The 15,166-nt window shown below is 34.4% G+C and overlaps 1 protein-coding gene across 1 annotated transcript in view; it reads right to left on the bottom strand.

The window, feature by feature from the left end:
• Positions 1 to 15,166, bottom strand: part of LOC110393513 (regulating synaptic membrane exocytosis protein 2-like) — a 285,663-nt gene that overhangs the window by 62,423 nt on the left and 208,074 nt on the right. Inside the window, exons 16-17 of the mRNA XM_021386412.1 lie at positions 5,471 to 5,627; positions 1,668 to 1,784 (exon numbers count right to left, since the gene is read on the bottom strand). Coding sequence (XP_021242087.1) covers positions 1,668 to 1,784; positions 5,471 to 5,627 — 274 coding nt within the window. The remainder of the gene's footprint in view (positions 1 to 1,667; positions 1,785 to 5,470; positions 5,628 to 15,166) is intronic.

Here is a 15,166-nt window from a genome sequence, read left to right as displayed (position 1 = left end):
TCATCAAGACTGATCATATGAAAATTTAATACATTCATCACCAACTTTATGACACTGCTCTACTTCTGGCTAGTTTTCACTGCTGTGCATATATCTGGGAGACAGCTAGCGAACTTGCACAGTGAACAAACCCAAGAACATTCCATACAGCATACACAGGCTTTAAGGATAAGTTTAGACCATATTTCTAGGAAAATCAATCTTATCATCAACCTTGTATTATCACAAGAGTATTCTGTTTTTTCTCTTTAACAGAAACAGGTTAGAGTCCTTAAGTTATTTCATTCCGTATGAAAATCCACTAGGCTCATCAGTCAAGTGAATAATATTTTTCTGCAGCGTAAGCAGAAGTATCAAATACTTCAAAGGAAGTTTGGCTATGTTGTACTTGTAATGAATATGGTTGACATTTTGGATGACATTTCATTGCTTTTCAGTAACTTAATTTTTTGTCCACTTGACTTTTTCGGCCAAATTCAATTTAACATCGCCGAAATAGCTATATGTATTTTATTTTATTTTAGGTGCTCTTTTATTTTCAACTTATCTAATTGGGAAAATATAATTTTTTTCAGATTATTTTGTCTTACATTCTTTACAGTCATTGACTATCACATTAATATTCTTTTAAGACACATTTACCTTTTCAGTTCAATACAGTCAGCAAAAAATGCTGATGTCTTAAGTTGTTTGTATTACAGTTTCTAACACCAATTCTGTGCTTTGATGTTACATGAGGAATAATCTGTAAGAATCAACTGAAGAAGTATTAATTTCAAATACTAGCCACACAGGACTCACTCGAATTACGAAATATAAATTTATTATCCCTTGCTATTTACATTCATGAAATGGGATAATATCAGTCTGATCATAATCTGCCTGACCATAATGCACAGATTTTCAGCTTGGAATATAAGAAAGGGGAAGAAGTTCAAAATTAAATGTATGAACTTCTTTTGATTTTCCAGCATAAAGACAATGAGGTGGGAAAGATAAATATTTTTGTAAGTGCACAACTACCACATGAACCCAGCAAAATTATCTACATTAACCAACTAGATCTTGTTTGGTTTTCTATCATTAAAACTCATACAAGTCAGTACAGTTTTGCCCACTGTTTAGGAAGTTTGGTGAGGCAAAATGTCAGTCATGGTAAGATGTACTTCTAAACACAAGGACCCCAATTTCATTCTAGTACACACTGCCATAACAATTAATTTTATCACCAAGTGGCTCATAAAGTTTAGAAAAGACAAACATAGTCCAAGAATATACTTCTGTTATGTTTGTTAATTGCACTGTATCCAATGGGAGTATTACATTAATAGTGAGCTCAAATTATCTCTTTATTCAGGAGCAAAAATGACCAAGTTCATTCTTATTTTTTTTTTTATGATATTCTGCACTTAGGGAATTTATTAGTACAGTACATAGAAATATTCTCAATGAAAAACTAAACAATTTGTCATAGCTTTTTCAGTTTCCCCCTTAGCAAAGAGTTCTGTCAGCCTTGTGCACATTGCATGTTATTTCTTAATGAATAGGCAAATGCTCATCTATGGGAAAAGGTAAGCAATTTTGTTACCTATTTTAGAGACAGTCTGAAGTATTTCACACTGATGAGAGTAGGCTAGAGCCATGCTTAATACCAGTCAGATATTTACCTCTCTCTGTCCGGGGAGTAGTGGTCATCTATTACACGGTGTCTTTCCATTCGGTTCAGGGTATTGTAATGTGCAGCAGTAGATCGTGTCCCTCGTGGTCCCTGATCCACGTTCCGACTAGGGATAAAAGAGAGCAGACTCTGAGTTCTGGGTACAGCTGGACTGCAACAGAAAGTTGCTAGCAAACATGATGGAAATGAGATGATTTACCTGATCTATCTTTTGTATTATTTCATACTCACATAATTTATGATTTTATCTTAATTTTTTTTTTTTTTTTTTTGCCTATTGAAAAAGGTGCTAACACAACAGGAGGGAAATGATTTTTTGTTATGCTTTCATACTCGACATTAATTATTTTAGTAAAATGGTAAATTTCGGACAAGAATTAGTCTTTCCAAACACGCACATTCAGTGAAAGTAACCTTCCTAGATAAAACGTGCACTGAAAAGAATTTTCCAAGAGCTTTGCGCCTCCTCCACACAAATTCAGATTTTACACCTATAAATTCCTCAAATTCCAATTCTTTCCTGCAGTCTCCCTTAATGTGTGCCTCATTTCACTTTAATTCTATTCCATTTCTGTGTTCTTCCTTGTCACTTTTTCTGCCTTTTTGGTACCTATCATTCTTATTCTCTGTCATTTGCCAGTCCCTGACTAATGTCAACCCATGTGTGTATCCTTCACTAATGCAGTATTACTGTTAATTATTTCTGCACAGAAGCACTATGAAACTACATGAACTTCTGCCAGCAGCTCTAATTTATTTCTAGTAAATTAACTGGATATGGGCCTGGGCACCCTGCTCTGGGTGTTCCTTCTTGAGCAGGGGTTGATGAGACGGACCCAGAGGTGAGTCCAATGGCAGAGGTCTCTGCCATTCTGACTCTGATTCTGTAACTGCTTTTCTTCACTATTATGAAGCCAAACAGGAAGTCAGAATCATAGAATGGTTTAGGTTGGAAGGGACCTTTAAGATCATCTATTTCCAACACCCCCTGCTATAGGCAGGCACACCTCCCATGAGATCAGATTGCTCAAAGCCCCACCCAGCCTGGCCTTGAATAGCTTCCAGGGAGGGGTGGCATTCACAACCTCGCTGGGCAACCTGTTCCAGTGTCTCACTGCTCTCATAGTAAAGACTTTCTTCCTAGTATCTAGTCTAAATCTACCCTCTTCCAGTTTGAAACGTTTTCCTCTCATCCTGTCGCTACCTGCCCTTGTAAAAAGTCCCTCCCCAGCTTTCCTGTAGGCCCCTTTCAGCTACTGGAAGGCCACTGTAAGGTCTCCTTGGAACCTCCTCTTCTCCAGGCCGAAGAGTCCCAGCTCTCTCAGCCTGTCCTTGTAGGGGAGGTGCTCCAGCCCTCTGATCATCTTCGTGGCCCTCCTCTGGAGCTGCTCCAACAGCTCCATGTCTTTCTTGTGCTGGGGGCTCCAGAACTGGAATTTAGAATTTAGTTTACCAACTAAATATTACCATACTAAAAATAGGTATAATTTTTCTAACTTCCACTCTACAACATCTAGCCCATAACTCCTTCTCTGCACATGTTTTAACTACCATATTTGCACCAAAATTATGAATACCAAAATGGCTTTACTCCACAATCACACTCTTTCATACACACTTTCACTCTAAAATGGATGCCGACAGTTCTCTTCTGCTGTTCAGCAACCAATTCTTATTCCTTCTTTCTCAGTTCTAGCCTCTAATTCTTTTCCACAATCTACCTTTTCATTAAGGTTTAAAAAAAAAAAACAATTTCTGTTTATAGTATTATCTTATTTTACCACATCTGTCTTTTGACTTAAAGCTTTCTCAAGTTGTCACTTATTTGCAAAACTTCCCAAATATCTGATTTTCATCTTCTGCACACACAGTGAAAACTCCTGCCCCAACTACCAAACTATTAGCCTTAGTCTTGAAAATGCAGTACCATTGTGTCTGCTCAAATAGCTTTCAGTAAGATTGTACTTTTAGATTACTGCTCTAAATAAATCATTTCTTCTTTAGCTTTCTCTGTTATATCAGGTTATGACTTCATACTGCCTTTTAACATCCTACACAAATGTATTTCTTGTACTTCAAATAAAGCTCTCTTTCACTCTGCTAAAGAGGCCTTTGTTAGCTAGATTTGCTGCTTAAGAGGAAATGACATATTAAATTTGTTACATAATTGAATTTGTTACATAAGAAAAGCTGTTTTCACATTCTACATACCTACTCCATTGGAATCTTCTTGCATTTGACAGAATGTCTATGGAGTAAAGCAATCTGATCTAGACCTTCCCTGGCACAACTTGCAACCATTTCCTTGCATCCCTATCACTTGTCACTTTACAAGAGCATTTTACTCCATAAGTTCAAAATTATATTTTAAATTTTAGCTTAAAGTCAGGAAGCAAGGAACGTTTCATATGCAAGAGGAACATACAAAATAGAAGAAAAGAACGTTTTTCAGTGCTGTTAGACAAGTCTTAATTACTAGCTTGGTTAAAATACACAGAACATAGAAAATAAAAGAATAAAATAAAGGGATTTTGATCATATTTATGTCTATATCATAGCATCATAGAACTGTTTGAGTTGGAAGGGAGCCTTAAAGAACCCTTAAGGACTCTTAAATGTCCTACAGGGATAACCCCAGGAGGGTTAGCATAGGCAATTACTTAGCCTGAAATCAGTATCATTGAAATCAGAACAGGCCCCTCTGTGTCTACTGTTTATCTAACTACCAGTTTGTCTCATTTAAAATAAGGCTGTACTTCCGTATGCTTTTAGATTTCAAGCAGAAACTTAATTTTCTACCTGTTAGCTATGACATAATTTGTAATTCTAATATTTCACTAATGGAAAATGATAACATTTAGTCTCTATTTGTTAGGGGAAATGGTAAGTAAAAACATAAGAAAGAGAATATGTAGTCAAGAGAATCTTAAGCTAACAGAAAGAACAAAAATGAAAGAAAGAAACGTAGAACACAAGAGAATTGGAATGGCTGTAAAGGAAAGGAGTACACATACCTTACTGGGAACACTGAATACCAAATCTTCAGTATTAAATAGGAATTGTGAACATTATCTTATTCCTTTTATTCCAGCTGAACTACACCAACTGAAAACGTACCCATACATAGCAAAAAAAAATGCTGGAACACAGGCTTCATTCCCCTTGAAACCTATATTCTGCTTCCTCTTAACAAAGCTTATCCATACAGAAAAAGTTTTAATTCTTTCTTAAACAGTATATTGAATCAAATAGTAGTAATTATCCAAATTGGTCAGCTTTTGGAAGAATTGTTCTGATCTTGGTTTTACAAGTTATCACAAACTTTCCAAATGAAGAGTTGACTTTTCTTCAGTATAAAACCATATGTATGACAAATTATTTTTGATGTTTTAAAAGTCTGAAGAAGAAACGTAGAAAGAAATCTTCTGTGGGTAGGAAGCATGGCACTCCCAGCATCTTAATTCTACACAGACAAAAAGATTGCAAACAGCCACTGATGAGAATGATGAGCCAAAATGATGACAAAACGTCAAACCATCAGAAACTAAAAGGCATCTTCTAAATAGCTCATGAAAATAAAAATGTGGAAAAGTATTTTTCTTTCTTCAGAGATAAAATCAGGTGACTTTCTAGGCATCAATATAATGTGATAGAAACATTACTGGCTTTATACAATTTTGTAAGATCTAATCAATTTGTTCCCATTTTGAAAGTCAGAAGATTCTTTCCAGTATTTTTACAGGATCAACAGCACTTAAGTTTATATACCTACATGTTTCAATAACAATTTACCTTTGTGGGGGAGGGACACTGGGAGACCATGATCTAGTCCGTCCTATACTATCTCCACGGTGAGGGGACCCTGATCGAGAGCAATGATTAGATGACATAACTTGTTCTGGCACTGATAGCGTTGAACTTTGGAGATCTCTCCCATTATGTCGATAATCTAAGAAGAAAAGCAAATATTCAATTAATCTGAAATTTTAATTTTTAATTTCCTACCACATCTGCAGCAGTTGTAAGCACGATAACTGATGGATTTTGATCAAGAATGTTGTCATGTGTTTTTCTTGATTTTTTGTAATAAAAATATGTATCCAAATATTCCTGGTTTTATGTTTGATTCAAATACAATTATAGCTCCTATAGCTATATTTCAGAAGTATAGTAATAAATCACCATTCACAAATCATGGAGTTTAAAATAACTCATGGTCAATATGATGCATTAATAATAAAACTAGTTAAACAGACTTTTTTCCCTTAGAATAACATAAAAAATCTTAATATATTTTCTAATTAAAATTCTATTCTAAGAGTTGTGTAAAATATATACTATCATGAAACTTCACACAGAAATGTCCACAATTCAAAACTAATGCATAGTTCAGGTTTAAAAGTTGGGATAGTAATATCTACGAGGGAGATAAATAAAGAGTTTGAGTTCAAGAAAGATTTCTGTTTCTGAGAATTTAAGTAAAAATTCTGGAGCTAACCTTAAATTAGGACAATAGGAGACATAAAGTGTTCTAAGCAAAAGCCTTCCTGGATTTAACATTTTAAAAGGCTCCCACATGACTATTTTACAAAGCATTTCAACAAAAATCTTTTTTAAAAAAGCTGGATTTATTAAAGTAACTGTCTGCATCTTACTGTAGAAGTTGAATTCCCTGGCCCAGGGTACAACACTCTCTGAAAACAGGATGCCAAATAAAAACAATTTCAAGGAAGTTTTCACAAATTTTGTGAGAATCAAATTAACATTTAAGAAATGGAAGAATTGCAAATCGTAACCTCATGATAATGCTTTGAAGAAATAGGCCTTCAAAAAGCTCCTGACAGCTATGACAAGTGATATAACTGACTTTTTGTTCTGAAGACTGTAACCAAGTAAAAAGTGATTAGAGAGATCCCCCTGATACTGGAAAATTCTGGCTCATAAGGCTGTAATTGTTCTACAGTGAAAAGCTTCCCAGATTCCAAAAGTATGTGGTCTTCTACCACATTATTCATAGTTTTCTTCCTCAAAAATTTTTGGTAAGCAGATAAGCAAAACCTCATTACTTCATTCCATTTCGTGCTTCCAAGAATATTCAGTACTTCCAGCTAAGTATTTCTATTCTTTGTATGACCTTAGGACCAAGGATATACATCAATCAATCAACTTCTTCCCCCTACATGTAGATGTAAGCTGGAGTGCACACATGAACACATGTGCGTATGTATGTATATTGAAAGGAAAACCATCATTACAATCATTTTAGAACAATGACCCTAAAGAACCAACATTTGTTTGTCACTTCACAGCAATCAAGTGATGTTATGTGGCTGAAAAAAAAAAGCTTCTCTTTTGCCAGCATGTCAAACATTGAGAAATAACAGCTTCAGAAAAGCAAACCACTAACAGGAGTGAAATTCAGCATCATCCTTCAATTCTGTGGACTTAATGTAGCTCTCTGCCTCATTTCATACTAAGTATTTTTACCAGCTAGGAGTCAAAGGAACATAGAATGCAAAATCATTTGCAATCTCATACTGAAAATAACCACATCACACTTTTACAGAACATAACTTTCTATGAGCATCCACAGAATTTAATACTTCCATTAAATAAAAATGTCCATTTTATAAGGCTACAGTACTAGAAAAAAAATTAAATGCGTTTAATGGAGATACAAAAAGAACTTAGGGACAAATTAAGAAAGTTTCTTAGGTTTCTTGACTGTAGTCATTACCATTCCAACACTTCACAGCCAGAACAAAATCAAAACTGCAAAAGAGAGCATTTCCACTGCACAAATGCATGAGGAAGATCAGGTATTTCAGAAATAAGATCCAAAAGGTTCTTAACACAGCCATGCTCATGGAGCTCACAGAAGATGCCCTGTTTTGAACTTAGCTGCTAAAATCAAAGATACAGATCCACCCCTTCAATATCAAAAGCCCTATATGACCTCTGACATAAATTATCCTAAAGTATTTTTTTAGAAGAACTGAGTAAGGATAAGGTGAAAATGTTTTTTTTTTTTCACTTCTTGGAAAGGTGGAAAACTAAGAAAACTGCTATAAAAAAATATAATCATGTACAAGACCTTCAGATGCAAGAGGCAAGAACCTAACAAGTTTCTTGATCAGCTTTAGACTTTAAGTAAGTCCGTCTAAGGTTGGCTTTGGCAGATCAGTTACAATACTGCTCTTGAAAGCACTTGGTACCAGCATATAATAGTTTAATGATTCATTGGTCTTTAAGTCTTTATATTCATTTAAAAATATGCTTTCCTTATCTAAAATATTGGAGAAAAAATATTGAAGTATTATTTTTATCAGAAGTTTAATTGTTTTATTTAGTGTTTTTGTGTCTATAAACACAAGCAGATTTTGAAAGTTCAGTGTAATAATCTGTGATTATCCTCAGCTACGAGAGATGCAGAGAGCAGTGGGACAGCTCTTCTGCTACAGAGCTTCAGGAAGAAGATAGTGACACAAAACATTCATGGAAGGCTTAATTGAATGACCATCAGTGATCTGTACATATCTGAAGTGGCCAACACCATAATAAATATGTTTAGCAATCAATGTGAGAGTTCTTCTAATCCTTAAACATACCTCAAAATGCTTTTGATGACTGAATGAGCAGGGGAGCTGACGTGGTAACTTTTGGTACTCCCAACATGAGAACTGAAATGTCTCTAGAATGTGATTGGCTTTCCTTGCCCACGAGTTGGAACACTCATGTCTCTCTCAAGAGAGAGAACATTCCAAAACTTACGGTAACATTCGCAATTGAAAAGGGTACAATTCAACTTCCAAGCTCAAAAATATTGCAATGTCCCAGAGATAAGATTAGAGAAGAAAAAATATTATCCTGCTGAAATTATACAGAGATGGTAAAAACAGGTCATAAGTGCAACTTGACCGCAGAGCTACTACAGAGCAAAGATAATTATAGCAGTAGTAAAAATAGGATAAACACTGGAATCTGCTTGCAGCTATAAATATTAAGTCATTACCATAGAATCAAAGGCTCTATAACTATGGCAAGCTTCTTAAAGTACAGAGCAACAGAACCTGATAATCAGTACAGAGATAATCAGAGATAAACAACTGTGAGCTGTGGACATGTAAAAGATGGACACATGACAGAGACATCTGCAATGCCACTACACTCTGCATTTCATGGGAGGGTTGCATTAAAAACTGTCATACACTTCAAATTAGAGATTTCATAAGGCACACTAAATATAGCTTCCTCTGAGCTGAGGTTTTAATTTTATCTGTTTTAAGAGAGAATATTAATACATTTGACTTAAGATACTCATCCACACAGTACAGCTGTTCTGTACTGATATTATGCTGTGCAGTTCACTAAATACTAACAAATTGTTATCAAATTTTGTAGCTGTCAAGCACAAAATTACAGAAAATCACAAACCTCCAAATATGAAGTTCACATGAACAGCACTATAAAATGCCCCCAAGAATCCTGATGACTTTTAATGAAGCTTTTAGTTTAGGAGTCTTGCTGCTTGACTGACTTGAGAGAAACTCTGTATGAAAATTATTCTAGAAAAGCAATAATTAGAACTGCTATTCATCACAGGCAGACTAATGGACTTTCAGACATTGATGCTAAGTGGCATATTCTCCACTTTAACATCTGTACTTGACTCTGGCGTCAAGCGTTCTCTTTATCAGTTATCTGTTTTTTAACATTCACAATGGTTGGGCTTAGAGCAAGGACTAATTAAAAACAATTACATAATCAATTTGCCAGAAATGCTTAACATACCAAGATTTTATACATGGGCACTTTAGAGGGAGTTCAGGTCTTGCATGCAAATGTTCTCAGCTTCTACAGTGATTTGAGCATCTAAATGCAGAATTTGGATGTCTTCTGAAAAAGTGCTGACAGCAACTGACCAAATACACTGAATTATTAATACATGAATAGTCTGTAAATTGAAGATACATTATGCATAAGTTTTGTGGTGGGGTTTTCTGCATCAAAATATAATTCTACAAATAAAAGTAGAATGAATACATACTGAAGGAAGCTAGGAAGCTTAACAGTAAGATCAAATGGTTACGTGTGGCACTGTAACTCAGTTTCTCAAGAGGTGTTTTTTACCTACACTCATGATGTGCAGGGGCCAGTTACACTTGAGACAATTTTTCTGATCATTACTGTGTGTGGAGAGTGTTTTCACACAGTAATAAATTGGAGCCTGGTTAGTTTTTCAGTGCTGTCCGTACACCCAGTATGACATACAGGGGCTTGAAAAAATAGTTACTAGACCATAAATGTTTCTGCTTATTCTTCATCCATGCATATATGATACCAACATACAACAAAGTGGTGAGTCCACTGTAGATGGGAACAGTAAGTCTTGTAAACCAACGAAAACAAGAAGAGTCTGCAATATTTCTGTCAGTTGGACATCTCTACAACAGGACTATCTTGACTAAATATTTTTGCTGAAGTTCACAGCTGTCCTGTAAATGTTTATGACTGCTACACTCTTTAGAGAAACAAAACAAAATTTTCTACTGGAAAAAGCTGTGCTCTTTAACAGAAGGCTACATTATTCAGTATCTCCAATGGGACTGTAGGCTAACCTAAACATTTTTACCTTGTGACAGCTCAACTTTCAGGTCACCTGCAGAGGTTTTGATTAAACTGGGAATATGCTCCAAACAGCTCAGTTGTATCCATGAGATCAAATTTCCCACAGGGTATCTTGAATGATCTTGTTGGTCAAATATGACTTTGGAAATAGTGAAAGATGGATAGTATAGACTGAATGAAATTCAAGAGTGTCTTTGACACATACTGGGGCAAGTATTGGTGACGCCTCCTTACATATGTGGGAAGCTTTCTCAACAAAGATTGGAACCTACACTCCTTCCCGACACTATGAAATTGTTTGCAGGGAAAAACAAATATATAGCACATGTAGAAAAAACTTCTAGATTCTGAAAGAGATTAGACTATCTCTTGAGATATTAACCTTTTGAATCCCTAGGGGCATGTGCAGGATCTGTACTTTGAAGAATTATAACCAACCAAACAAACAAAAAAAACCCTTCCAAATTAATTCAGTAGGATAATTCTTTAGTTCTAGACTGCAATCTAAACAATATGTAACCTAAATCTCAGAAGGCGAATGTGTCTTGGACACAGTATTTTCTTCTATTTATTTCAGACATATGTATCAGTTGAGTCTTCTCTACTGTGGATTAAGTAGTTATTTGTACTTAAGAGTTATGTTCTTTGAAGTAGATCAGCCACCTAACACGTTTGGTAAATTAAATGGCACAGGAATTAAGATGAAGGACTTTAGTCATTATTCTGAAGAAGAACATCTGCTTAAAAAGGGAAACCATGGGAAGCTCATTAGAGAGATTTCTTATAGATATGTACCTAAGCATTGGTCGTTCCATTTATGCTTCAGAAGAAGCACAGAAAAAGACACAGAAGAATGCAATACAGTACAAAATGGATCCCAAATTTCCAGAGCAGAAACAATAATGATTTATACTTTTCTATTGTAATATGCATACCATGAGGCAATTCTTTCTAAAATATAAGAATTAAATCATATTAATAATATCTAAAAATACAATTTGAATTTACTTTTATTTTTACACTCAAAGAGGAATGATAAAGCTTATATTTAACAACATAAAATTAGATCTCTTAAAAATTATATTAATTGAGAAATTGGATGTTTGAAGAGAAAATTGTTGTATCAGCTGGGGAAAAGTCAATTTGTTTAAAAGCAAGGATTTTAACACTTCAACAGCAAACCTTGATTTAAGAGGTCATAATGACTATTTTAATATTGCCTGAATTTCACTTCCAATTTTAGAGGGAAATTTCAAGACACAAAGACCCTATTCTTTACCATGGAAGAAGACATAATGAATAGATAATAGAGAAGAGGAATGTGCATTAGCACATAATAAAAGAAAAAGCTGGTTAATATTTATGTTTGCAGCTACCCAGCTTCGAGGGCAATAAAGACTCCCATTCAGGAATAGATGTTTATCTATAGTGAAATCCTTTATTTTAGTAAGGACAGAAGACATCCATACTTTCTAATGTTGTAAGATGTCTTTCAATAGGCAATTGATTTCAAGCTGTAACCAAAGCATTTATATATTCTCTATCTGCTTTGAGCAGCAATCATCAACAGGACCAGGTCTAAAAATTCAGATCACATTATCAGCAAGCATACAAAGAGCTTTCTGCTTCCCCTGAAGGGAAGGATGCAACATTACAGTGAAAGAATTCTACTGAACATAGGACTCGTCAGGTATTTTGAGAAGAGAAACAAAATGAATAATTGCTTTTCATTCTTCCTCAAAAACAAATTGATTTTGTAAGTTCAGTAAGAATTTCTTCACTGGTTGTTACTATTTTTTTCTAAGCTACCTAGCTCTAACCATCTTCTAAATAAATATCTCATTTGTATTCTTATTTTGCTCCTGACACATCTAATTATCTTTTGCATAATGAGAATAGCTTATCACTATAAATGTTTTTCTGCTGGGGACTGCAATTCTTCACTTGGAAAAGCTCTTCTCTACAGACTTGCAATAGAGTTTATGCAGAATTCTGCACCTTACATTCTTTCAGGACTCGTCCGTTCAAGCAAATCTCAGATTGCAAGTGTCTCATGAAATTATGTTGGCATTGGTGTAGAATGGAATTTTAAAAAAATCATCTCACTTAATATTTAACACTTACAACAATGATATGTGAGACATATCATTGGTCAAATGGTCTTGACAATCAATTTTGTTTTTCTTCATAAAGTCAGACAGTTGGCTACTTGTATGCAGTAGGTTACAGTAGGTTCAACAAATGCTGAAGTACTTGAGAAAATAACTATTTAGAAATTGCAGTCCATAGTTGTTGAACTTGGTTAATCATAATGCCCATTAAAATTTGATCAATAGGAAGAAAAAAACCCAAACACCCACTTATCACAGAATTGTATTAAATATTATAATTGATGTCTTGTAGAACACTCTAGAATCTCTCTAGAATCAATACAAAATCAATGTACTGCTTTTATCAATAACTACATAAGAACATTAAGAGCATTCTAAGGGCAAAGATGCTGATGTGCTCCCCATATAGTATTGATTATGACAGACAATTTTAGGACAGTCAAATTCTGTTCATCAGGATAGCTAAATGAATCCTTTAAATGGCTTGAAGGCCACATAAAAAGCAATCTAAAAGACAAACAGAGCTAATACTGTCTCTTCTTCTTCTATCCTATGCTAACACTATATCTAGCAGAGATTAAGTATAATAGGGATTCTGTTCTACTATTTTAGATCTCAATATTCAATGAATATATATTCTATATGAAGAGAACTATTTCTAAGTCTTTTTAAGAAGCATTTTTCATACTTTCTTAAATACACAATATGTTAGAATCCTTTTTGACAGTAGTTGGTGTGGAATGTACATGTAGCCAAAAGTTTTTTTTGTTTGTTTTTTTTAAGTTTTCTGTTGGTTTACCTTTATTTCCATAACAGTCTTTCCTGATGACAGAAGCAATACTCTCTTAAATAAAAGCAATGTTTGTTACTTGTCTAAGCATGCTAAGATGCAAGCAACCAGAAATGAAAGCTTTATGAAAAATTTTTCTAATATGTTTGAACTTTTTATAAAAACTAAGGTAAAGAACAGTGTGAGAAAGAGACATAAGGATTTTATCATCAGGAAATTAAATCAGTGCATCAGAATTGCAATAAAAAGCAACTGCAGGTACACTAAAAATAGTTAGATGATGATGCAAGGAACTGCAGCAAATATAGTCTTTTTCAGCAAATATAGTCTTAGACAATCACGCTTACAGATAAACATTAAGAACTGTTTTCAGATCTTCTGTTGCTATGTTCCTATCACCAGCTTATCCAAAGACAGCCATTTAACTTTATAGGACCAATACCAGAGAACCTCCATAGAAGAGTGTTTTGTAGAAAGAAAAAAATTCAGCTACAATCAGGAACATGAAAAAGCAAGAGAAATGTCTTTTAAATAACTATAAATAAATAATACATAATGAGATCAAGTAATAACCACACTGTTTTGAATAAAAATAAAGAGGAAACAGAAGAGAATTCACGCTTTTCTTAACGATTCCTGGAGACTAGTTCACAGGTCTAGTACATTGAATAAGCATGAATTTTTTGGAAAGGATCACTGAGAGTACTCGACAGATGTTAGCAAACATTTGATGTGATACAGTATTTATATTGTCAAAGGATTAAAAGCAAAGTGAAGTGTCATGTTGAATAAAATCTGAAAATACAAAATGAAAGAACTGGGGTACATAAGAAAGAAAGAACAAAGAGAGACAAATGGCTGAAGTTTTACACTTCATGCAAAGAAGGCATATATTTAAATCAAGACTGTGATGAGTTTGCAAACTGAAGAACCTTAAATGAGAGAAGGATGTGGATGGTAAGATAAAACAAGGATAAATCAAAAGACTTGTAAACATAGTGACAGGAGCACAAAAAAGAAAGGCAATAAAAATTTCAAAGCCGAAAGAACATCAAGCTCTTCCAGCTACACAGTCAGTCTGAATCAAAATGCAACTAAGATGTAGAATTGTCAGCAGAAATAAAATAGTTAAGAGATCTTAAAGGAACTAAACATGCATTAAAAGCTCAGGTTAGGGAAGTAGACTCATTCACTAAACTGTAAAGTCTATAATTTTCCATGGAGATGTCAAAATAGGAATTAAACTATCTACTTCCTGTAAAAGGCTACCTAACATAGAGGAGATTTTAGTGACCACTTCAACAGGTAAACAATACAAATTAGGTAATGGAAAACAGATAAATCAATTCTTCAAACACTGTTTCCTTACAGTACTGCCAGGAAAAAAAGTACAGATTCCAAAACTATTAAGAGGATTCATGGCCATTCAACATACTGCACCCTAATTTATATTAAAAGATTTCACAGATGCCTGAAAAGCAAATGAAATTCAGACTGGACAAGTTATCATCTCTATATAAAAGTCAGCCTTCAGAAAGAACTTAGGAAAAATTAAAAGGCTTAATGTTTCAAATATTACATGAACAAAAAAAAAAATGTACGAAGTTGAAAAACCAGCTATTTCATAGAAATCCTGCTGATGTTCAGACAGCTGGTACATCTCTGCAAAAATATAATTTCTTTCACAACAATAGAGAGATTTGAGCTTCAAAATGGCTCCATACTTTGCATATCAGAGAAATATCAAATTCTTATTTTTTCCTATTTTGCAATGGTCCTTTCCAACCCCTACATTTCTACAGTTTTGCAATTCACAGAATTTGGTTTTGTTTGCTTGCTACGCTTTTAATTTAACTGACTGGCCAGATTATGAAAATCCATCCTTTCTGGAGGACAGGCAATCTGAAAGCCTTACTGACTACTAAGCATATATAGAAAGCCAACCTATAGCCAACCTTG

Source organism: Numida meleagris, chromosome 2 (genome assembly GCF_002078875.1).
Source record: "Numida meleagris isolate 19003 breed g44 Domestic line chromosome 2, NumMel1.0, whole genome shotgun sequence".
NCBI classification, from domain to species: domain Eukaryota; kingdom Metazoa; phylum Chordata; class Aves; order Galliformes; family Numididae; genus Numida; species Numida meleagris.
The sequence above is the reverse complement of the archived record's forward strand: the minus strand, read 5'-3'. Positions and strand labels throughout refer to the sequence as shown.